Here is a 23,168-nt window from a genome sequence, read left to right as displayed (position 1 = left end):
GGGACCCCCCAAAAACACCCAGACACGTTCGGGGGGGGACCACGGGCAGCCTTTATGTGACTCCGGCAGGGAGGACACTCCACAGGGGATTGGGGGGTTTTGGTTTTTTTTTTTGGGGGTGGGGCTCTCACGCAGTCGGGGGGGGCTCGGCGGGCCCGCGGGGGGGCTCCAGGGCCTGCAGCCCCCCCAGGGCATCGGCGCAGGCCCGCACCAGGTGGCACAGGTGGGCGCTGCCCTCGGCCGACGCCGTCCTCGGCAGCTCCTGCGCGGCCCAGAGCAGCTTCTGCAGCACCGCCGCCCGCGCCGCCGCCAGCGCCGCCCCCCCGCCGCCGCCGGGGGGCTCGGGGGGAGCCCCCCGAAAAGCCGCGGCCGCCCCCTCGCAGTGCTCGGGCCGGGCGGCGGCGGGGGAGGGCGCGGGGGGAGGGGCGGGAGCTGGGGGGAGGGGGAGAGGGAGAGTGAGGAGGGGGGGGAGATGATGGGGGAGCCCCCCTCGTCCGCCCCGAGGTGCCCCCCAGGGGGTTTTTGGGGGGGGTCCCAAATCCCTCTCAGCCCGCCCTCAAATCCCCCCTCCCCGAAAATTCCCAGCCCCCCAAAATTCCCAATTTTCCCCCTCCCCTCCCTCCCCCCCCCCCCGCGGCCGTACCGTGGCCCCCCCCGGGCCCCTCGGGGTCCTGGCAGGTCACACAGAGCAGCCGCTGCTCCTTGTCCTGCAGCAGAATCGTCTGGGGGGGGCACGGGGGGGTCAGGAGGGGCTGCGACCCCCCCCCCCCGAGACCCCCCAAATTCCCGGGGGAGGGAGGAGGGTCCCAGCCCCCCATTCCAAATCCCGGGAAGGTCCCAGCTCCTCCCCGGTTCCCCCCGTTCCCGAGGATCCCGGGGGGGTCCCGGGGGGATCCCGGGGGGGTCCCGGGGGTGTCCCCCCCCCCGCTCCCCGCTCACCCCGCACTGCGGGCAGGAGCTCCCCAACATTCGGTACCCCCCGGAGCAGGAGCCCCCCCATGGCCCGGCTCGCCCGGTCCAGCCGCTCCCGCCGCGCTTCGGCCTCGTCCGCACCTGGGGGGGGAACCGGGGGGGGTCTCGGTTACCGGGGGGGGGTCCCGAAAAAGGGGGGAGGGCGGGTTAAGGGGGACTCAGAGGGGCCCCGGGGGGTGTCGCGGTGGGGGGGGTCCCGGGAAGGTCCCGGTGGTGGGCGGGGGGTCCCGGGGACGATCCGCAGGGCTCAGGGGCGGTGCCGGTGGCGGGTGGGGGTTCAGGGGTGACTGCCGTTGGTGACTGGGGGGGGTCCCGGGGGGGGGGGGGTCCCGCCGGTGCCTCACTCCCGTTCAGCGCCATGGTCGCTCCGGAGACGGCGTCGCGCCGGAAGTGATGTCAGAAAAGCCGCAGAAATCCAGGAAAAACCGGGGACGAGAACTTGTGAAATAAGTTCCGGGCGCCACAAACGGCCCCACGGTCCGTGGCTGAAATGGGCTCGGGTGCCCCTCGCGGGGTACATTTGCATAGCCACGCCCTCCTCCCCGCCCAATCCCCGCCCTCTCCTTTCGGCAACCTGATTGGTCGCTCGCGCCCTCAATTTGGATCCGCTCCGCCCCCTCCCGCCTAAAGCTGATTTGCATATTTCGCGCGGGATTTAAAACGCGCAGCAGGCGCTGCGCTCCGATTTGCCAGAGACGACCCCGCCCACCACATACCCCGCCCACCACTCCTTGTACGGCCAGGGCGCGAAAATTCGGTGACGGAAATTCGGTGACACAAAATCGGTGACGGAAATTCGGTGAAATTTTTTTATTTTGCGGGAAAAGGGGTGGGTGAGGTCGGGCGTGTCCCCGCCCGGGCAGAGGGACGGGGGGGACTCTGGGAAAGCTCCGTACAAAAAGGGGGGGCTCAGGCAGGGGGGAAACGGCTCCATCCGAGGCCGCCGCACCTGGAAGAGAGCAGAGAAGTGAGGGGAGGTGGGGGACACGGGGGACGCACGGGGACACTCGGGGACACGCGGCCACGGGGACAAGGCGGACGCTGGGACGCGGCGACTCCGGCGGGGACGGGGGCTCCCGGTGACGGGGAGGGGACGCGGCGGCGGCGGCGGCGGCAGCGACCCGGGGCACGTCTGACCTGACGCGGCGGCGGCGTCCGGGGGCTGCGGAGCCACGGCAACGGCGGCGAGTCCCGGGAGATCCGTGGCGATCCTGCGGGGAGGGGGGAAAACGCCGTTACCGGGCGCCGGCAGCGCGGAGAGGCCCGGGATGAACTCCCGGCGCCGCCGACGCTCACCTCAAAAGGCGGAGTATCGCGCCCGCTCCCCGTAGGGATCCCGCTCGAAGCGCTGCATGTCGTAGAGGGACGCCCGGGCCACCGAGGAGACGGGCGACAGCTGCCCACGCTCGTACGTGTACGCCTCTCCGACGGTGCTGGCCGCGGCGGCCGTGCGGCGCAGGGGGCTCCTGTCCCGGGTGTAATACGTGGAGGACGCGGCGGCGGCCGCGGCGGTGGCGGCGGCGGCGGCGACGGCGGCCGCCGCGCCCGGGGTGGGCAGCAGCGCTCGGTCGTACGCGTCTAAGGTGGTGGGGATGCGGCCGGCCATGGCCGTGGTGGCGGCCATGGCCGAGGACTGGACCTGGGAGTACTGGGCGTACTGGGAGTACTGGGCCATGGTCTGCTCGGCGTAGGCGTCGTACGCCGAGGCCGTGGCGTAGGAGCGGACGCGGTAGCGCTTGTAGTAGTCGGCCATCCCGCCGTAGGCCTCATCGTAATACACGGTCTCCCCATAGCCCGCGGTGTAGGGAGTGCGCACGGCTCCGTACTGCTCGTTATAGGCCTCGGCAAAGTCCGCCACTTGCCCCGGGCGATCGACCGGGCACTCCTTAGACCAGTGCCCCTCCTTCCCGCAGCGGTAGCAGCCGCTCTTGTCTCCCATCCCGGGCGCCGTCCGCAGCCGGCTGGTGGACAGCTGCACGCGCATCCGCTTGCCTTGGGGAGAGGGAGACGCGGCGTCACCCCCGGGCACTGCCCCAGGCCCGCCCCCAGAGCCTCGGGCACGGGGATCCCCCAGAGCCACCCCGACATTGTCATCGGGCCGTGGGATCCCCCAGAGCCACCCCGACATTGACATCGGGCCGTGGGATCCCCCAGAGCCACCCCGACATTGACATCGGGCCGTGGGATCCCCCAGAGCCACCCCGACATTGACATCGGGCCGTGGGATCCCCCAGAGCCACCCCGACATTGACATCGGGCCGTGGGATCCCCCAGAGCCACCCCGACATTGTCATCGGGCCGTGGGATCCCCCAGAGCCACCCCGACATTGACATCGGGCCGTGGGATCCCCCAGAGCCACCCCGACATTGTCATCGGGCCGTGGGATCCCCCAGAGCCACCCCGACATTGTCATCGAGCCATGGGATCCCCCAGAGCCACCCCGACATTGTCATCGGGCCGTGGGATCCCCCAGAGCCACCCCGACATTGTCATCGGGCCGTGGGATCCCCCAGAGCCACCCCGACATTGTCATCGGGCCGTGGGATCCCCCAGAGCCACCCCGACATTGTCATCGGGCCGTGGGATCCCCCAGAGCCACCCCGACATTGACATCGGGCCGTGGGATCCCCCAGAGCCACCCCGACATTGTCATCGGGCCGTGGGATCCCCCAGAGCCACCCCGACATTGTCATCGGGCCGTGGGATCCCCCAGAGCCACCCCCTGCTCTGGCACTGTGGGGTCACGCAACGCTGGCACTGCTCCGTGGGGTCCCCAAGGACCATCCCTGGCACTGACAACCTGGCATGGGACCCCCTGGCACCACTGGGGGCCCCCAGATCTGTCCCGGGTACTGTCTCCACCCCTTGGGGACCCCCGAGAGCCACCCCTGGCACCGTGAGGCCACCAGGAGTCACCTTTGGCAGCATGGGACGTTCCCTGGGAAGTGCCCATGGACTGAGGTACAACCAAGGGCCTGGGGACCTGTGGCCCAGCCGGGTGAGGGACACTTGGGGACATGGCAGGAGGTGACAACCCTCAGACCTCCCTGTGCACAGACCATGGAGATAAAAGCCATGGGGCTCCTTGGTTTGGGATCCCCGTCAGAAGCACAAACTCCAGCTGTTTTGTTATTTAGTCATTTAATTATCGCACCAAGATTAAATTGTGTCAAGGATCAGAACATCTGAGACCGCGGTGGCAAATCTGGGCTGGAGCTGGTGGTCCATGGGACCCCCCAGAAATGGCACCAGGGACCCCCAGTGTCCCCACCAGCACCACGGGACCCCCAAGGAGTGGCACTGGCCCCGGGGAGCCCAGAGAGCCACCCCTGGCACTGTGAGACCCCTGAAAGCCACTCGTGCACCACTGAGGTGACAGGGGACAGCTGGGTGGGACACGGGGGGTCCCCACAGTTCCAGGCAGGACCTGGGGACGACGGGAGGCAATGGGACACGGCGCTGACTCCCAGCCCCGTTTTCCCAAAATTCCAGCAGCCCCGTGAGGTGGCCTCAGGGGCAGAACTCGCCCTGAACCAACCAAGTTTGGGGGAAATCCTCTGGGAGTTGTACAAACCTGTGTTGTGGAGCCGCTCTGCCCTGACACGGAGCCGACACGGAGCCACCACAGTGTCCCCAGCGCTGACAATGCACGAAGGCACAGACAGCACGTGGCACCACCCTGAGAGCCAAATGCCAGCAGGAGAACAGCCCCTGAACCCAGCACCAACCCCAGAGCGGGGCCAGGAACACCAAAATCAGCCAAAATTCTCTCGGATCAGAACCTCCCCGTGCCCCTTGAGCCTGAGCCTCACCTTGGAACTCGGTGTTGTCCAGCCCCCTGATGGCCTCCACGGCGTCCTCGGCCCGCTCCATGTGCACGAAGGCGTAGTCCTTGACGATGTCGCACTCGATGACGGGGCCATACTCCTCGAACTTGGCCCGCAGCTCGAGGTTGGTGCAGGCGGGGCTGATGTTGCCCACGTGCAGCTTGGTGGAGGCCTTGCTCTTGTTCTTGCTGGCCTCCACGTTGATGCAGACGCCGTGCAGCTTGTGGTGGTGCAGGTTGCGGATGGCGTCCTCGGCCGCCGTCTTGTCCTCGATGTGCACGAAGCCGTAGTTCTTGATGATGTCGCACTCCAGCACCTTCCCGTACTGCTCGAACAGGGAGCGGATCTCCTGCTCCGTGGCCTCCCGCGGCAGGTTCCCGATGAACAGCTTCACCATCGCGACCCGCCTGAGGGGTGGGAGGGAAGGGGAGGGCTCGGTGAGACCCTCCCCAGACCATCCCCGGCCCTGCTGAGGGGTCGGAGCCGCTCTGGGGAGGGGGATGGGGAAGGCTCCCCCCCCCACCATCTTTCATAGATCCTCCTCCGGTTGATTCCCGATGGGATCCCCCCCACCCGCTCAGGGCACCCAGAAGCGGAGACCCCCCTCAGGAGAGACCCTGCGGGCCCGCGCTCCTCACAATGAGCCGGGACAGGCCTCGGTTGTGCTCCGTGAGCCCCCGGGCCATGGAGGGACCCCCAGGTCTCCCCCAGACCTCACTCCGCTCCCATCCCGGGGCTGAGCCCCGTCCTAAACCCTTTCCCGAGGCCGCGGGACCCCGTCCCGTCCTTCCCCACAGAATCACGGCCCCAGCTCCGTCCCCGCTCGTCCCCAGCCCCTCCCGGTCCCCCCCGTGTCCCCCCGGGGTTCCCCAGTTCTCACCGCGCCCCCCCTCGCCCCGGCACTCGATGACGGCAACAAAATGGCGGTGGCCGCCTCACGCGAAACCACGCCCATGGCGCTCGCTGATTAGCTGAAACGGCGAAACAGTGCGATGCGATTGGTAGAGGCGTGGCGAAGCCCCGCCCAGCGGTGGCCTGGGAAGCGTCGGTACAAAACGCTCCCGCCCTCGCGGCGGCCAATGGGGAGCGGCGGCGCGCCGGAAATGAGGAGAGAGGCGGGGTCTACAGGGCACGTGACGGCAGTGCTAGCAAATCAGAGAGCAAGGGAGGGGCGTGGCCTGGCGGCGCGGCGGCGCCGGGACCGAGCGGGAGAGACCGGGACCGACAGGGACACGGAGAGGTACCGGGACAGGTACCGGGACAGGCACCGGGACCGGGACACACTGCCCCCACCGGCACCGGGACCAACTGGGACAAACCGGGATCAACCGTTCTTATCGTGATCCATCGGCACCGGGACCCGGACAGGAACCGACCGCCCCCACCGGCATCGATCCAGGCAGGAACAGCGACCGGCCCCTCTCACCGGGCTGTCGCGGCCACCGGGACCGGCCGGGTCTGGCCCCGCCCCTCCCGCATTAGCCACACCTCTGGATTGTTTGCCACGCCCGTTTTCTTGTGGCCCCGCCCCGTTATGTCCCACGCCGTTCTGCTGCTGCGGCGGCTCCGGGAGCGGCACCGGCACCGGAACTGGGACAGCGACGAGGAACAAGGCTGGGAGCGGGATCAGAACCATGACAGAGACCGAGAGCAGCACCGGGACAGGCACCGGGAGCGGGATCAGGACCGTGACAGAGACCGAGAGCAGCACCGGGACAGGCACCGGGAGCGGGATCAGGACCGTGACAGAGACCGAGAGCAGCACCGGGAGCGGGATGAAGATCGCGAACGGGACCGGGATCAGGGCTGGGCTCAGGACCCCGCACCCACACCCCCATCCAGGAGCTCCCTCCCCTCACCCTCGGCTGCTCCCTCCGCCCCATCCCCGTCCCCGAACCCCCGCCGCGGCCGCCGCCGCCGCCGCCCGTACCCGGCTCAGCGCATTTACCGGGTTCGCTGCTCCTTCCTGGAGCTGAGCGAGGAGCAGGCGCTGCGGCGCTGCCGCCTGGACCGTGCGGCCATCGCCGCTCTGTGCCGGGAGCTCGGCGCCGACCTGCAGAGCCTCACCGGCCGCAGCCACGCGCTGCCCGTGGCCGTCAAAGTCACCTCGGCTTTGGCTTTCCTGGCCTCGGGCTCCTTCCAGACGGCATCGCGCCTCAGCACGGGCATCAGCCAGTCGGCCATGTCCAACTGCCTGGCGCAGTTTCTAGCGGCGCTGCAGAGGCGGGCGGCCCGGTACATCGCCTTCCCTCCGCCTCCATCTCCCCCCGGGGACCCCCCGGCTCTGCCCGGGGTGTTGGGGCTGGTGGGCGCCATGCACGTGGCGCTGCGGGCGCCGGCCGACAACGAGCCGCTGTTCCGCAACGCCGCCAACTTCCACTCCATCAACATGCAGGTGGTGTGCGACCGCCACGGCGCCATCACCAACGTGGTGGCCAAGTTCCCCGGCTCGTGTCCCAACGCCACCGTGCTCGAGAACTCGGCCCTGGCGCGCCTCATGGAGGGCAGCAGGACCGAGGGGGTCTGGCTGCTGGGTGAGGGGGGTTTGGGGGGGTAGGAAGGTCCCAGGTTTGGGGGCAGTTGCAAGGAACTTGAGCCTGGTGTGGCTCCATGGAGGGCACAAGGCTGGAGGGGGTCTGGATGCTGGGTGAGGGGGTCCTGGGGGTCTCCCTAAACCCCAATCCCATCCTTCCTGCAGGGGACTGGACATACCTGCTGAATCCTGGGGTTAACCTGTGGGTGTGGGAGTGGTTTTGGGGTCCCCCTGGGTCTCTGGGGATGGTTTTGGGATGCCCCTGGTGCTCTGGGGATGGTTTTGGGGTTCCCCTGGTGCTCTGGGAGTGGTTTTGGGGTCCCCCTGGGTCTCTGGGGATGGTTTTGTGGTGCCCCTGGTGTTCTGGGGGTGGTTTTGGGGTTCCCCTGGTGCTCTGGGGGTGGTTTTGGAATGCCCCTGGTGCTCTGGGGGTGGTTTTGGGGTCCCCCTGGTGCTCTGGGGATGGTTTTGGGGTCCCCCTGGGTCTCTGGGGATGGTTTTGGGGTCCCCCTGGTGCTCTGGGGGTGGTTTTGGGGTCCCCCTGGTGCTCTGGGGGTGGTTTTGGGATGCTCCTTGTACTCTGGGGATGGTTTTGGAGTCCCCTTGCTGCTCTGGGGATGGTTTTGGGGTCCCCCTGGTGCTCTGGGGATGGTTTTGGGGTCCCCCTGGTGCTCTGGGGGTGGTTTTGGGGTGCCCCTGGTGCTCTGGGGGTGGTTTTGGGGTCCCCCTGGTGCTCTGGGGGTGGTTTTGGGGTCCCCCCGGTGCTCTGGGGGTGGTTTCGGGGTGCCCCTGGTGCTCTGGGGTTGGTTCAGGTGTCTCCCTCTGACCCCCCCGACCCTTTCCCCGGCAGGTGACCGCACGTACCCGCTGAAGCCGTGGCTGCTGACGCCCATCTCGGGCCCTCGGGGCGCGGCCGAGCTGCGCTACAACGCTCTGCACGCCCGGACCCTCGACCCCCTGCGCCGCACCCTGGGGCTGCTGCGCCGCCGCTTCCGCTGCCTGGCGGGCGGGGGGCTGCAGTACAGCCCCCCTAAAGTCTGCCAGATCTTCCTGGCTTGCTGCATCCTGCACAACATCGCCCTGCGCCGCCGCGTCCCCCTGGAGCCCCCCGAGGGGCTCCCGCCAGCCCCGGGACACCCCGAGCCCCCCCCGCAGCCGCCGCCACCCCCGGGGCCGGGGTCCCGGGAGGGACGGGCGGTGAGGGCCAGGGTGGTGCAGCAGGTTAAGGAGGGGATGGGCTGAAGATTTGGGGGGGCTTTGAGTCCTTGGGGGGGGTGCTGAGTTTTCTCTGGGGTCCCGACCCCTGATTCAGGGGGGGCTTTGAGGCCTTTGGGGGGTCTTGAACCCTGATTTTGGGGAGTTCGGAGTCCCTGGGGGGGTTGATACCTGGTTTGGGGGGTACTAGCCATCACTCTGGCACCGTTTTATTTCCACCCCCGTGGTCCCCAGATTTGCTCCCTCAACCGTGGCCATGCTCGTTTTCGGGCAAATAAACGTGTTTTGTTTTTTTTTTAACTCTTTATTCCCCCACAGCGGTTTTGGGGGCGGGGGGATAATTACTGGTCACTTTGGGGACCTCCCCCAGGAGATTTTGGGGTATCTCCGTGGGCGGGATGAGCCCCCTGACACCTGCAGCCCCTCATGCCATCACGGGAAAACCCAATTTCCCCCCTCAGAGGAACCCCCCAAAACCCCACTGCATCCCACAGCACCCCGCCTTTCCCACTGTGGTGTCGCCAAAAGCCACTGAAGCCACCAAAATCCTTCCGGTCACCCCAAAATCCCCCCAAAAACCCGTCAAAATTCCCCCTCAAAACTCCCCCGTCGGGCCCCTTCCAGACCTCGCGTCGTTGCCATGACGACAGGACGCCGGAAGTGGCGCTCGCCCTAAACCTTCCCCCCGCTGTGGGGCCGCATCCGGTGCCCCGCCAGAACGGGTCCGTCGCGCCGCAGTGACGCGACAGCGGTTCCGGGGTCAGAGTCCGCCGCCATGGCGTCGCCGGAGGCCGCCGGGAGCAGCTGCCGGGTCGGGACCCCCGGGACGGGACCGGGGGGTGGGCACCGGGGGAGCCGAGGGGCTCGGGGAGACGGGGAAAGGGGGACGGAAAGGCTCGGGGCTTCGGGGAATGGAGGGCGGGCGGTTTGAGGGTAAAACTCTCTGGGTTTGGGAGATCTGGGGGTGCAAAATCCCTCCCACGGCGCTTTTGGGGGGGGCAGGAGACTTCGCGGGGGGGGGTTGGAGGTTCAGAGCCGCATGAGAAGCACTTTTGGGGGTGCAGGACCCCCTCGCAGGAGGGGTTGGGGGGTTCAGAGCCTCATCCGTGGCAGTTTTGGAGGTACAGGGCCCCTCACAGGGGAGTTTTGTGGGTTCAGCGCCCCATGACAAGCACTTTTAGGGGTGCTGCATCCCATAACGAGCCCTTTTGGGGGTGCAGGACCCCCTCGCAGGGCGGGTTTGGGGGTTCAGAGCCTCAGGAATAAGTTCTGGGGGTTCACAATCCCTTCCACGGCACTTTTAGGACCACCCCTCCCCGGGCATCTCTGCGAGTTCAGGTCTCCCTTTTTCTCCCCCCCAGTTTTGGGGTGCTGCCGCCCTTTTCACTCGCCGTTTTTGAGTCTCCGCCACTTTCCCCCCTCATTTTTTGGACTCTTTTCCCGCTTCCCCCCCTAATTTCGGACTGCTCCCTCCCCCCCCCCCGGTTTTCCCCCAGCTGGAGTTTGCAGTCCAGATGAGCTGCCACGGTTGCGCCGATGCCGTGCGGGCAGCGCTGGACGCGGCTCCAGGTGAGACCCCCGACCCTCCCCTGTCCTCTCCAAACCCGGGGACCCCCCCAAGGGTTTTTGGGGACCCCCCCCCAACACCCTCCATGTGCTGCCCCCGCCCCCTCCAGATGTGAAGCTGCTGGAGCTGCGGCCCCAGGAGCAGTCGGTGCTGGTGGAGACCACGGCGGCGGCCGAGCGAGTGCGGGAGCTGCTGGAGAATTCGGGCTGCAGGGCCGTGCTCAAGGGCATGGGGGGCTCCCCCGAAGGTCAGTGTGGTTTGGAGGGGTTTTGGGGGGGGGGGGGTGTCCTGAAGGGGTTTGGGGTGTTCCAGAAGGGTTTGGGTGATGCTGCGTCCCACCACAAGCAGGGTTTTGGGGCTGTGGGGTTGTGTTTAAGGGCTTGGGGGGATTTTGGGGGGTTTCTGGAAGGGTTTGGGGGGGGGGTGGTCACAGAAGTGTTTTGGGGGCTTACGGGGGGGGTTAGGAGGGTTTAGTGGGGTCACAGTGGGGTTTGGGGGATCCTGGGATGGTTTTGGGGAGGGCTTGGGGGGGTCACAGGGGGTTTGGGTTGTCCCTTGGGGGGGTGGGGGGTCACAGAGAAGTTTTGTGGGGGTCCTGGGGGGGGTTTTGGGTGCTCCTGGAGGGCTTTTGCTGTCCCTGGGTGGGGTTTACGGGGCAAGTTTTGGGGCTCCCTGAGGTTGTTTTTATACCTGGGAGGTTTTGGGGGTGCCAGGCCCTGACGTGTCCCCACCCCCAGCTCCCCCCGGGGTGGCGGCGGTGGCGGCGCTGGGGGGTCCCGGGGGGGTTCGGGGCCTGGTCCGGTTCCTGCAGCTCTCCCCCGGCCGCTGCCTCGTGGACGGGGCCGTGTCCGGGCTCCCCCCCGGCCCCCACGGGCTCCACATCCACGAATTTGGGGACCTCTCGGACCCCTGTGACAGGTGAGAGGAGTGGGGAGGAGCTGCGGGGGGGCTACAGGGGGAAGGGACCCCCAATTTCACCCCCCCAAATTCCATCCTCTCCCCCAAAACAGCTGCGGGGACCACTTCAACCCTGACGGGGAGATCCACGGGGGACCCCAGGACCAACACAGGGTGAGCTGGGGGTGGGGGGGTGGAATTTGGGGGGTCTCTGGGGGGTTTGAGGTGGTCTTGGAGGGGTTTTGTGGGGCAACGAGGGATTTTAAGGGGATTTGGGGAGTCTCTGGGGGGGGTTCTGGAGGGTTTGGGGGGCAAATGAGGGGTCAGGGGGCATCTCTGGGATTTTTGGAGGTTTTGGTGGGGCAATGTGGGATTTTGGGGAAGGATTTTGGGGAAGGATTCGGGGAGTCTCTGGAAGGCTTGGGGAGGGTTCTCTGTGGGGCTGGGGGATGCTCTGTGAGTTTTGGGGGGCTCCTGACCCCCCCCTGGCACCCCCCAGCACGCTGGCGACCTGGGCAACATCTGGGCGGACTCCGAGGGTCGAGCGCAGTTCCGAATTGAGGACACGCGGCTGAAGGTGGGAATTGGGGTCTGGGGGGTCACCCCCTCCCAGGGCTGCCCCCCACAGCCAGGACGCGGTCTGACCCCAGTTCTCTGTCCCCATCACTGGGGAGGGTCTCTGTGGGGTTCTGAGCCCCCCAACTCCCCCCTCCCCAGGTCTCGGACATCATCGGCCGCTCCGTGGTGGTGGCCGAGGGCGAGGACGATCTGGGCCGGGGGTCCCACCCGCTGTCCCGTGTCACCGGCAACTCGGGACCGGGGTGAGCACTAGGGGGGCTCGAGGGGAGGTTTTGAGGGTGGTCTTTGTGGGGTTACCCCCGCTGACCCCTCCCGTGTCCCCAGGCTGGCCTGTGGCGTGGTGGCCCGCGCGGCCGGGCTCTTCCAGAACCCCAAACGCGTCTGTTCCTGCGACGGCGTCACTCTCTGGGAAGAGCGCGACCGAAGCCACGGGACTCTCCCGGGGACCCCCGCCATGGAGACCCCCAGCCCGCACCTTTAGAAGCCCCCCCGGGATTGAATAAACGCCCCTCTCTCTGCAGCCGCTGCGGCTCCTTTAAGGAGGGGGCGTGACCAGAGCGGATGGGTGGGCGTGGCTTAGGGGGAGCTGGGCGGAGCGCGCGCGCGGGCGGTGCACACGGCACGCGCAGGGCGGTGCGCACGGCACGCAGGCGCGCTGCGCACGGCGCCGCCCCCGCCGCCCCCAGGAACCGCCGCCATTTTGAAGCCGCCGCCGCCGCCGCCTGTCCTGTCCCCGCCGCTCTCCCCACACCGATCCCCGCCGCGATGCGTCCCGGCATCAAACTCTTCGTGGGCAACGTCCCCGAGGAGGCGACGGCGGAGGAGCTGAGCGAGCTGTTCGCCGGCGCCGCGGGGCCCGTGCTGGGCGTCGCCCTCATGAAGCAGTTCGCCTTCGTGCACCTGCGGGACGAGGCGGCGGCGGCCCGCGCCATCTCGCAGCTCAACGGGCACCAGCTGCACGGCCGCCGCATCGTGGTGGAGCCGTCCCGGCCGCGCCCCACCAACACCTGCAAGATCTTCGTGGGCAACGTGTCGGCCGCGTGCACGAGCGGGGAGCTGCGCTCGCTCTTCCAGCAGTACGGCCCCGTGGTGGAATGCGACGTGGTGAAAGGTACCGGACCCGCCGCCGGGGTCGCCCAGTTCGGCCCGAGCCGCCGGGTTGATGCCGTGGCACCCGAGTTCCGTCCGACTGCGGCGTCGCCCCCGCCCGGACCCCGGCGCGGCCCGGGTTTGGTGGAACGGGGGGATTCCCGAGCGGGGCCGTGCGAGCCCGAGTGAGCTCCCGTGCCCCCCGTGCTGCCAGCCACGTCCTCCGCCATCGCCTCCGCCTGCCCCCGCCGGGGCGGTGCGGGCCTGTGTGGGCGGTGCAGACCCTTTAACCCCCCCCCCCCCCCCCCCTTCTGGCAACCACGTGTCTCTTCGATCGCCTCCGCCAGGCTCAGGTGGGGCTGTGCCAGCCCCTGGGGGTGCCCCGGTAACTGCCCTGATAACCCTCCTCCAGCCGGCCTCGTGCTCTGCAGTCCCCTTCCCCGACCCCCAGGTAGGGCCCTGGGAGCCCGCGTGGGCTCTCCCCAGCCCCCCTCAGTCTCTACATTATCCCTCCAGTCAAACTCCTCATCCTCCCTCGCCTCCGCGGGTGGCCCGTGTGGGCTCCCCATGGTCCTGAACACCCCGTTAATTCCCCTCCAGGCAGCTTGGTTCTGTGCCATCAGCAGCCCCAGGGGGGGTGACTCCCTCTGCCCGCTGCTGCCACCCCTGTGACCAAATCGCCCCCCGGCCGCAGCCTGGCCTCAACAGACACGGAGTTGTGCACAGAACACACCATGAAACCCCTGAGGGTCCCACATTGGGGACCCCCAGCACAGCCCGATGGGGTCACCCACCCCCTTCAACTCAGGTGTCACCCGTGTCACACAGACGGGCTGACAGTTGTCACTCCGCTTCCCTCTCCCTCCCCCTGGTGTCATCTCATCCCCTCTCACCCAAGCCTGGAGTCTCGCTGATGTCCCCACAGGAGGGGGACATTGTCCCTCTGCTCTCTCGTCCCAGGTCACAGCCACCAGCACAGCCTGGCAGAACTTGCCCGGCGTCCCTTCGGGTTTGGGGGTGCCATGGCCACCCCAGAGGGTGGCAGCGGGGCTGGGGGGTGACCTGGAGGTGACGTCCCCTCTTTGGGCTGCCAGAGTGGGACACGTGGATGTGGGACAGGAGTCAGGGGGGTGGGATGGCAGAGGAGGGGACACAGGACAGGGTGACATGGCGCTGATGCTCAGAGGTCTGGGATGGGTTTGCTTGGCCAGTGATGCTCCCAGCACGCCACACCACACGCCCTTGGGTGGGTTGTCACTGGTTCCGGTGGTCTCAGTCTGTGACTGCACGGAAACACCATGGGGTCGCTGCCTTCCTGTGCTGGCCCCGGACCCGTCGTGCCACGGGGGTGAACCCCCTGACCGCCATGGGGGCATCCAGCCCCCAAACCCACTGGGCCAAGTGCCACAGGTGGCCGCCAGAGCTGCCACCAGGTCCTGCTTCCCTGCTCCTCGCTGTCCTCAGATGCCTCCGTGCTGCCGAGCCGCGGTTGTGCCGTGTGGCACCGGCTCCTTGCCATGGCCGGGCGCTCACGGGGGGGTGCTCAGGCCCTTCCCTCCCTCCTTCCCTCTCCGTCTTAAGTCCCTTGTTCCTCCTCTGTCCTCGTGTTTTTCTGTCCCCTCTCCCTCTCCCCGTCGTTCCTCTCTCCCCCTCCTCTGTCCCTGTCCCGCTCTCTGTGCTGGCGCCGGTTCTCTCAGCTTTGCTCCGCTCACTGCCAGGACGTCCCAGCTGAGCCCACAGCGCTGGCACTGCCCGGGCCCTTGGTCCCCTGTGCCAGGGAGGGGCTGGGAGGGGGTCACAGCAGGCAGAGCCTGGGGGGGATCCGGAGGGAGCCAGGCGGGCTGGGGGAGGCTGTGAGCTGGGGGACGCCGGGTGGGCTGTGACCAAACGAGCGTGGGGCAGAGCCGACGCTGGTGGTTGTGTCTTCGCCGGCGAGCGGGGCCGGCAGCGCCGTCCCGGGGCCGGCAGCGCCCGTCCTGCGCCCGTCCCGCTGCCGCCGCACGGCTCGTTAGTGCCAACTCCTGTAACGAGTTGTGTTTTCTCCCCTCACTGCTCTCTCTGCTGCTTTGTCAGACTATGCCTTTGTGCACATGGAGAACGAAGCCGATGCTAAAGTTGCCATCGAAAACCTAAATGGGAAGGAGGTGAAGGGGCGCCGGGTGAACGTGGAGCTCTCCACCAACGTGCAGAAGAAGGGCACGGGCCAGGCGCCGCCGCCCGCCCTCGGCGTCGACAAGACCAAGCGCATCGGCCTCGAGTACCGCGAGAAGTTCCAGCCCAAGATCGAGGGCTTCGACCAGCAGCGCCGGGCGGCCGACGGCGCCTTCCCCTCGGCCACGGGCGCCGGCTTCGCCACGACCCCCTCCCTGTACGATTACCAGCAGCGCTTTGGCGCCAAGTACGACGCCTTCGACGTGCAGCCCCGGCCCGCCTCCCCCTCCTACTTTGGCAGGGACCGCAGCCCGCTGCGGCGTTCGCCCACCCGTGCCGGCTACGCGGCGGTGACGCTCCCCATGACGGCACAGCCGGCCGCCTACCGCGCCCAGCCCTCGGCCTCGCTGGGGGCCACGTACCGAGCCCAGCCCTCAGCCTCCCTGGGCGTGGCCTACCGCCCTCAGCCCACCACGGGCCAGGCCGCCGCGTACCGCGCGCAGCCCTCGGCCTCGCTGGGCAGCGCCTACCGCTCCCAGCCCGCAGTCGGTTCCCTGGGCGCTGTGGGCGCTCAGCCCGCTGCCGCCAACTCCCTCGGCTCCTACGGCGCCCAGCCCGCTGCCGCCGCCTCGTACGGCGCACAGCCTGCCGCCGCCAACTCCCTCGGCTCCTACGGCGTCCAGTCCGCCGCCCTGGCCTCCTCCTACGGTGCCCAGCCCGCCTCGGGCTACTCAGCGGGCTACAGCGCCCAGCCCGCCATTGCTGCGTACGGCGCCCAGCCCGCCGCCGGCTCCGCCAGCTCCTACAGCACCCAGGCCGTGGCTGTGCACGTGGCGTCCTACGGCACCCAGCTGGCCGCAGGCTCCTACGGCACCCAGCCCATGGATGGCCACGCCGGCTCCTACGGCGCCCAGCCCGGCGCCGCGCTGTCCGCCAGCTACAGCGCCCAAGCCGTGGCGGTGCACGCCAGTTCTTACAGCGCCCAAGCCGTGGCTGGTCACGCCGCCGCTGCCTACCAGCCCGTGGCCGGCCACTCGGCCTCTTACGGCGCCCAGCCCGCGCTGTCCGCCTCGTACGGCGCCCAACCCACCGTGGGCCACTCGGCCTCGTATGGCGCCCAGCCCGCCGCGGGCCTGCCTGCATCCTACGGCAGCCAGCCCGCGGCCGCCGCGCTCCCCGCCGGCTACGGCGCGCAGACGGGCTCCTCGCTGGCCGCGTCCTACGGCAGCCAGGCCACCGTCGCCGCCGCCGCCTCCTACAAGGCGCAGGCCTCCGCCCCGCTGACGGCCGCGTACCGGGCCCAGGCCTCCGGCGCCATGGCGGCCTCCTACCCGGCGCAGCAGCCGTCCTCCGCCGCGCTGGCGGCCGCGTACCGAGCCCAGCCGGGCAGCGCCTACGACGGGCCGAGCCAGCTGGGGCAGCCGGCGGGTTCCTACCTGGGCCTGGCGCAGGCCGCCGCCGCCGCACCGCCCTACGAGCGCACCCGCCTCTCCCCGCCTCGCAGCGCCGCCTACGATGACCCATACAAAAAATCGTCCTCTCTGGCTAAAAGGTACGGTGCCGGGAGGGGCACCGACCCCCGCCCCTGCCTCCCGCTGCTCGCCGGCCTCCGGCACACCGCTCGCGGCCTGACGGGCACCGTGCGGCACCGGCGCGGCTCGCTCTCGCCCGGCGCGGTGGGCGCCACGGCTCCGCTCGCGCCGCGCAGATCCTGGGGAGGGGACGGGGCTTGGTGCGGGTGAAGGGAGGCGGTGGCACGCTGCGGGGCCTTCGGTAGCCGATCCCGTCCTGCGCCGGCTTTGCCCATCGCGGTGCGTCCCCGGGCAGGACACGGTGCCGCCGGCGGCGGCGAATGCGGGCACCGTCGCCCTCTGGCTGACCCCCGTCTCTTCTCTCGCCCAGGTACGGCTCCGAGCGCCGTCTGTCCGAGCTGGCCGATTACCGGCGCTTAGCGGACTCGCCGCTGGCGTACCGCCGCTCGCCCACCAAGTCCCCGCTGGACTACCGCCGCCTGCCCGACGCGCACACCGAGTACGCCCGTTACTCGGGCGGCTATGGCGACTACCTGCCCGCCGCCCGCGTCCACTCGGGCTACCAGCGCCGCCTCTGAGCTCGCCACGGCCCCGCTGGGGCACGGACGGTTCTTTATCAGCCGCGTTTTTCTGGTTTTCCTGATGAGTTTTTTAGAAGGTTCCGCGGTTACGGTTGGCCGTGGCCGCACGGTTCGTGCCCCGCCGGCGCTCGGTGCCGGTTCGTAACCCAATGGTTGCAGCCGTGCGGCTCAGACTCTTTTTATACCATAAATTGTCCCGTTTTTTTGGGCAAATTCGCCGTTTCCAGCATCAGGCCCAGCACGGTGCCAGGGTTTTTTATGACTGTAAATAAACGCTGGGGTCTGCTCCGGTTCCCAACGCCTCCCGCCTGGTTCTTTCCCAGCCCTGGGGGTCCTCTCCCAGCCCTGGGGACACCTCCCAGTGCCACCATCACCACCCAGCCCGGGCTGATACCGCTCCCGGTGCTGGAGCTGCTTTCCCACCACGGAGGAGGCGGATTTGGAGAATGAGCAGCGTTCGGAGCCGGCAGCAGGAAGTGCCAGACTCGGCCCTGCCACGACACCACCACGCGGGTTTACTGGCACCGACCTGTGCCAGGGCCTTGTTTTGGGTGAGAAAAGCCGGTTTCGAGGGGTGGTGTGTGCCATGCCAGGGGTCCTGAACACCACAGTCGCCACCGTGACCGTTCCTGCAGGCGCTTCCTGTCCCCATCTCTCCCAGGGACCGGTCACAGCCCAGTCCCGGCTGTGCCGCAGGAGAGAGGACCAAGACTCATTAACCACTGCGGTAATTAGCCACGCAGGAGAGTCTGACACTTCTCCTTTCCAGGGTGGCCACACACCCCTGGGCCTGGCCCCGAGTCCCCAAGTGCGGCGACGGCAGCGCCCGCAGGTGACCGTGGCACCGATCGGCGCTGGCGAGGCAGAACTGGCAACATCACCAAAGGCACATCCTGGCCTTAATTAATGAACACCGAGAGGCAGGAGGGCATCTGGAGACAAACAAGCCAGTCTGGGGACAAACGAGGCAGTCTGGGGACTAATTAGCCCTGCGCAGGTTGAGTGGCGGCTCCTCCACTGAGGAGGACGAAGAGCTGGGGGTTAAGGTCCCTCTGTTACCCCTGGGAGCCCCGTTGGGGGGCCACGGGACTGTTTTGGGGGTGCCCTCATTTGCAGCAGCCCCTCCCTGGGGGCTCGGGTTTGTGCTGGCAGAGCCAGGCAGAGCACAGGCAGCACCGGGGAGTCCAGAAGGTTCCACGCCATGCTCTGAGGGGATCCTAGAGCAGAGAAAGAAGTGGGGGTGGAGCCAGCGCCATTTGTTAAAAATTTTGAGTTTTATTTTACCGGAAAGTGGGGTCGGGGGGACTCTAAATCACTCGGGGGGTTCCACCCCCACCGGCGCGGCGGCCTCCGTTCAGCTACGGCGTTGGGGTAAAAACCTACCACTGGATTATCCACCCTCTTTAAAAAAATAAAGGAAAACCAAAAAAAAAAAAAAAAAAAGGCAAAACGACGACTCGGGAAGAGCTCCGGGGGAGCGAGGGGGCGGCGAAGCAAAGCAAAGCTGGCGCTGGGGGACGGCTGCGGCTGCGCGCTCACACCTGAGCCCGGGGTGGGGACCCAAAACTACCTGGAAAAGCAAAATCCTGCCCAGGGGGGCGGGGAAGCTGAGGGAGGGGTTGAGCTAATCCTGCCCGGGCTGAGGACGAGCCGCGTGTCCGTAAGGAACGGGCCCGGGAGCGGCACGCGGCGGCGGTGGCACCCGGCGCGGCCCGAGACGCGCGGCGCCGAGTCGGCGTGCGACGGGACCCCGACGTCCAGCCGCACAAATCTTACCTGTAAGAGAAAAGAGGAGTTGGCGCAGGTGCCCCCGGGGCTGATCCGGAGCCCTGCCGAGCCCCGGCGCCCCGGGGAGCTGCGGCTTCCTGCTGGCAGCAACAGAGTCCTGATGTGGAGCAGCGGCGGGGCTCCGGCCCACAGCCCGGGGGCGGGCAGGAGCCGCCCTGGGGCCGGGGGCTCTGTGGGAACCCCCCACCCCGCAGGGACTGCCGGGACGGCGCCCGGCCCAGCAGGAACGTGCGTTAGAGCCGTGAGAGAGCCACCGGCACCGCCCCGCTCACCACGGCACCTCCTCGCCACGGCCGGGCTTTAACGCCCGCGGGGCCCGTCCGTGTCACCGTGACCCGTCACCCGCCTCGAGCTTGACCTGCACAACCGGGACCACCGGCCAGCGGGGCCCCCCTGCGGTGCCGAGAGCCGCCGACGCGCTCACCTCCGGCTCAAAAGGCGGAGTATCGCGCCCGGTCCGCGTACGGGTCCCGCCCGAAGCGCTGCATGTCGTAGAGGGACGCCCGGGCCACCGAGGAGACGGGCGACAGCTGCCCACGCTCGTACGTGTACGCCTCTCCGACGGTGCTGGCCGCGGCGGCCGTGCGGCGCAGGGGGCTCCTGTCCCGGGTGTAATACGTGGAGGACGCGGCGGCGGCCGCGGCGGTGGCGGCGGCGGCGGCGACGGCGGCCGCCGCGCCCGGGGTGGGCAGCAGCGCTCGGTCGTACGCGTCTAAGGTGGTGGGGATGCGGCCGGCCATGGCCGTGGTGGCGGCCATGGCCGAGGACTGGACCTGGGAGTACTGGGCGTACTGGGAGTACTGGGCCATGGTCTGCTCGGCGTAGGCGTCGTACGCCGAGGCCGTGGCGTAGGAGCGGACGCGGTAGCGCTTGTAGTAGTCGGCCATCCCGCCGTAGGCCTCATCGTAATACACGGTCTCCCCATAGCCCGCGGTGTAGGGAGTGCGCACGGCTCCGTACTGCTCGTTATAGGCCTCGGCAAAGTCCGCCACTTGCCCCGGGCGATCGACCGGGCACTCCTTAGACCAGTGCCCCTCCTTCCCGCAGCGGTAGCAGCCGCTCTTGTCTCCCATCCCGGGCGCCGTCCGCAGCCGGCTGGTGGACAGCTGCACGCGCATCCGCTTGCCTTGGGGAGAGACGCGAGAGGCAGGGTCAGTGCGGCCGTGCCGGGGCACCGGCGGGACGGGAAAGGACCGGCTGCCGCCCCCCCAGCCCTCCGCAGCCACCGGCGCGGGAGGAGCCGCCGCAGGACCGAGCGTGAGCCGCCACATGGACGCTGGACAGCGGCCGACTGGGACGTGCTGCCATGGCCGAGCGCGGCCGTGTCGGCCAGCCCGGCAAAGCCCCGGCAGCCCGGGGTGGGACCCGGCACTGCCGGCCCCGTGTGACGGCAAAGCTTCGCGCCGGAAAACGCCGGAGCGGCGGAGAGAGGGATGAGACACCGGGAAACGCCCCGGAGCGAACGGGGCCCGGCCTGAGCGCAGCACGAGGCAAAGCCAAGCGCGGACGACGAGGCCGGGACGGCTCTGGGCGCAGCCGCGCCGGCCCGGCTGGCTCGCTGATTTTTGGGAAAGGCCCGGGACGGGGGCGGCGGGACGTGTAAGAGCACCGGGAGCGCCCGGTGCGGCCCCGCCGCCGCGCGGGTGAAGCGCCGGACGCCGCCCTGAGCACCCGGCCGGGAGACGCGCTCGCCATCACCGCCGCCAGCGCCGCGGCTCGAGTCCGGCCGCTCGGCCCCGTCGAGCGCCCGAGCGACGCCGGGCGCGGGGTCGGGCGCCTCCGTCACCCTCTTACCAGGCTGGGCAAGGCTACAAGGGCGGGCGGCAGCCTGGCGTCACCCGCTGCTCCGGCCCGGCACAGGACGTCGCCGTCGGGGTCCTCCTGCGGGGCGGCCGTGCTGGTTAATCAGAGATGGGTCAGTCCCGTCCTCCCCGGCCCAGAGCCCCCGAGCCCGAGCCCTCGCTCCGGCCGCGCCGTGTGGGCGGCCCCGGGAGCTGCGGCGGGGCGGGCACCAACCGACACCAACCCCAGAGCCCCGAGGGCATTTGACGGCCCCGCAGAGCCGGCTGTGGTCACATCTGAGATCCACCCCAGAGCCGGGGCTGGCGGGAGCGTCCGCCAGGAACCCCAGAGCCCTCCCACCGCCCAGCCCCGCGCCTCACCTTGGAACTCGGTGTTGTCCAGCCCCCTGATGGCTTCTACGGCGTCCTCGGCCCGCTCCATGTGCACGAAGGCGTAGTCCTTGACGATGTCGCACTCGATGACGGGGCCATACTCCTCGAACTTGGCCCGCAGCTCGAGGTTGGTGCAGGCGGGGCTGATGTTGCCCACGTGCAGCTTGGTGGAGGCCTTGCTCTTGTTCTTGCTGGCCTCCACGTTGATGCAGACGCCGTGCAGCTTGTGGTGGTGCAGGTTGCGGATGGCGTCCTCGGCCGCCGTCTTGTCCTCGATGTGCACGAAGCCGTAGTTCTTGATGATGTCGCACTCCAGCACCTTCCCGTACTGCTCGAACAGGGAGCGGATCTCCTGCTCCGTGGCCTCCCGCGGCAGGTTCCCGATGAACAGCTTCACCATCGCGACCCGCCTGCGCCGGACAGCGCCGCGGTGAGCCCCCAACGGCTTCCAAGCCCCCCGAGAAACAGCCTGAGCCTCGGTGTTTGTGCCCAGAAATGCCCTGAATCACCCCAAAGCTCTGTGCGTGCGCGCAGGGCCGCGTCCACAAACACCCTACATCATCCTCAAACACCTCAAACCTCTGGAGCTGTGCCCCTCAAAACAAATAAACACCCCGAATCTCTGTGTGTGTGCGCCCAGGGCTGTACCCCAAACCCCCGAAATCCTCCTGAAATACCCCAAGTCTCTGTGTCTGTGCCCAGGGTTGGGTCACCAAACACCCCTCAAATAAAGCCCTCCGACCTCTGTGTGTGTGTCCCTGGGGCTGTAGCCCCAAAGATTCCCAAATCTCCTCAAAGAAACACCCCCAAATCCCTTCAATAACCCTGAACATCATTGTTCCCCCCCGGGGCTGAGACGTCTCGAAGGACACAGCCCCAAACACCTCAAATCGCCCCCAAATTTTGCTTCTGCTCCCTCAGGGCAGAGCCTCAAACATCCCAAATGTGTCCCCCCCCCCGAATAAACACCCCGAAGCTCTGCTGTGCCTCTCCTAAACTGCGCCCACAAACACCCCCCCCAAAAAAAACCCACCTTAAAACCTCTGACACCCCAAAAACCACCTTAAACCTTTGAGACCCCGAAAATCCACCGAAATCTCTGACGGCCCTTTTGCTGCAGCGCAGAGCCCCCCAAACACCCCAAAACTCTGCCCCCCCCCGCAGGGCAGAGCCACGCCCCGAACCCCAAAACCCCCCGAGGGGTTAGACCCCCCCCCCAAATCCCTCTTGTCCCCACCCCGGGGCTGAGACCCCCCTCAGGCCGGAGACCCCTCAGATCTGAGACCCCCCCCCCTCATTCTCCTCCCGTCCACAGGCCCGAGACCCTCCCAAACCCTCTCGGATCGCATCCCCCGAGGCCTGCGGGCGCCTCAGCGGGGCCGTGGCCGGGCCTGGCCCGTGGTTTCCCCCCCCCGGTTCCCGGTCCCGACCCCCGGTGCCGAAACCCCCGCGGGCCCCCCCCGCCCCCACCTGCCCCGTCCGCCGCGCGCTGCTCACAAAATGGCGGCGGCGTCTCCCGGCCCCGCCCCGCCTCCCGCGCGCTCATTGGCCGCCGGCGCTGTCCGTCAAACGCCGCAGCGTGAGGTCATCGGTTCGCCGAGTGGGCCCGCCCACTGAGAGGCCGCAGCCAATCACGAATGGAGGGCGGGGCGAGGAGCGGTCCATGAGGGGGCTGCGGGGGGGGGCGGGGGCGGGCCATTGATGGGGGGGCGCGGCAGGCGCTGGAGGCTGTACTGGGAGCACTGGGAGCACTGGGAGCCGTACTGGGAGCCGTACTGGGAGCGATGGGAGCACTGGGAGCCGTACTGGGGGCGCTGGGAGAACTGGGAGCCGTACTGGGGGCGCTGGGGGTATTGGGAGCGCTGGGAATACAGGGGGCGCTGGGGGTATTGGGAGCGCTGGGAATACAGGGGGCGCTGGGGGTATTGGGGGTACTGGGGGCATTGGGGTCCGTACTGGGAGCACTGGGAGCGGTGATGTTCGTAGTGGGAGTGGTGGGGGGCCCCGCGCCGCCCGTTTCCGAACCCCCCTCCTAGTCCGGAACTGGCCCAGCCCCTTCCCATCCCATCCCACCCCACCCCACCCCATCCCGTTCTCCTCTCAGTCCCACCGCGATCCCACCCACCCCTGAGTCCCGTCCTTATCCCATCGCCCCCCGCGCCTCAATTCCAATTTGCATCTCAACCCCGCCCCTATTCACATCCCACCCCTTCCCAGTTCATCCCAGTCCCTCCCAGTCCCCGCTCCCTAAGCACACTCAGA

At 68.5% G+C, this 23,168-nt stretch overlaps 5 protein-coding genes across 13 annotated transcripts; 2 read left to right on the top strand and 3 right to left on the bottom strand.

Annotated features, from left to right (window-relative positions):
• Positions 1-31: 31 nt before the first annotated feature.
• Positions 32-1,444, bottom strand: ZNRD2 (zinc ribbon domain containing 2). The gene is given in 5 exon segments (XM_066208358.1): positions 32-432; positions 644-722; positions 940-978; positions 980-1,053; positions 1,317-1,444. Coding segments are annotated over 5 exon segments (513 nt in total). The 5' UTR covers positions 1,333-1,444; the 3' UTR covers positions 32-127.
• A 321-nt stretch (positions 1,445-1,765) lies between these two features.
• On the bottom strand, positions 1,766-7,299 carry LOC136304938 (RNA-binding protein 4B-like). 5 transcript variants are annotated; one of them, XR_010724894.1, is made up of 5 exons: positions 5,681-5,727; positions 4,786-5,207; positions 2,269-2,964; positions 2,110-2,183; positions 1,766-1,921 (listed from the first exon to the last, which is right to left on the bottom strand). XR_010724894.1 is itself a non-coding variant. In XM_066208367.1 (4 exons), exons 1-3 carry the CDS (start codon positions 7,297-7,299, stop codon positions 2,270-2,272), a joined length of 1,668 nt encoding a protein of 555 aa, XP_066064464.1. In that variant the 3' UTR covers positions 1,766-2,183; position 2,269. The 5 variants fall into 5 exon arrangements, 4 of the variants coding, with proteins under 4 accessions (XP_066064464.1, XP_066064461.1, XP_066064462.1 ...); XM_066208367.1 differs by lacking the exon at positions 5,681-5,727 and adding an exon at positions 6,749-7,299 and having other exon boundaries at positions 1,766-2,183; XM_066208364.1 differs by having other exon boundaries at positions 1,766-2,183.
• Positions 7,300-9,280: 1,981 nt separating this feature from the next.
• On the top strand, positions 9,281-12,111 carry CCS (copper chaperone for superoxide dismutase). The gene is made up of 8 exons (XM_066208373.1): positions 9,281-9,359; positions 10,045-10,117; positions 10,225-10,362; positions 10,853-11,033; positions 11,126-11,186; positions 11,512-11,589; positions 11,730-11,833; positions 11,916-12,111. Exons 1-8 carry the CDS (start codon positions 9,324-9,326, stop codon positions 12,070-12,072), a joined length of 828 nt encoding a protein of 275 aa, XP_066064470.1. The 5' UTR covers positions 9,281-9,323; the 3' UTR covers positions 12,073-12,111.
• On the top strand, positions 12,093-18,387 carry LOC136304937 (RNA-binding protein 14-like). Of its 2 annotated transcripts, XM_066208362.1 has the most exons (3): positions 12,093-12,702; positions 14,754-16,383; positions 16,734-18,387. In XM_066208362.1, the coding sequence occupies exons 1-3, from the start codon at positions 12,153-12,155 to the stop codon at positions 16,939-16,941; spliced, it is 2,388 nt and encodes a 795-aa protein (XP_066064459.1). In that variant the 5' UTR covers positions 12,093-12,152; the 3' UTR covers positions 16,942-18,387. The 2 variants fall into 2 exon arrangements, with proteins under 2 accessions (XP_066064459.1, XP_066064460.1); XM_066208363.1 differs by lacking the exon at positions 14,754-16,383 and having other exon boundaries at positions 12,099-12,702; positions 16,734-16,876.
• On the bottom strand, positions 18,200-22,434 carry LOC136304940 (RNA-binding protein 4B-like). Of its 4 annotated transcripts, none has more exons than XM_066208369.1 (4): positions 22,377-22,434; positions 20,895-21,316; positions 19,157-19,858; positions 18,200-18,720 (listed from the first exon to the last, which is right to left on the bottom strand). In XM_066208369.1, the coding sequence occupies exons 2-3, from the start codon at positions 21,304-21,306 to the stop codon at positions 19,164-19,166; spliced, it is 1,107 nt and encodes a 368-aa protein (XP_066064466.1). In that variant the 5' UTR covers positions 21,307-21,316; positions 22,377-22,434; the 3' UTR covers positions 18,200-18,720; positions 19,157-19,163. The 4 variants fall into 4 exon arrangements, with proteins under 4 accessions (XP_066064466.1, XP_066064467.1, XP_066064468.1 ...); XM_066208370.1 differs by having other exon boundaries at positions 22,404-22,421; XM_066208371.1 differs by lacking the exons at positions 18,200-18,720; positions 22,377-22,434 and adding an exon at positions 20,527-20,629 and having other exon boundaries at positions 19,773-19,858; positions 20,895-22,065.
• Positions 22,435-23,168: the final 734 nt, after the last annotated feature.

The sequence above is a fragment of the Chamaea fasciata genome, unplaced genomic scaffold (genome assembly GCF_029207755.1).
Source record: "Chamaea fasciata isolate MVZ Bird 193981 ecotype frontalis unplaced genomic scaffold, bChaFas1.0.hap1 SCAF_225, whole genome shotgun sequence".
Taxonomy (NCBI): domain Eukaryota; kingdom Metazoa; phylum Chordata; class Aves; order Passeriformes; family Sylviidae; genus Chamaea; species Chamaea fasciata.
The sequence above is the reverse complement of the archived record's forward strand: the minus strand, read 5'-3'. Positions and strand labels throughout refer to the sequence as shown.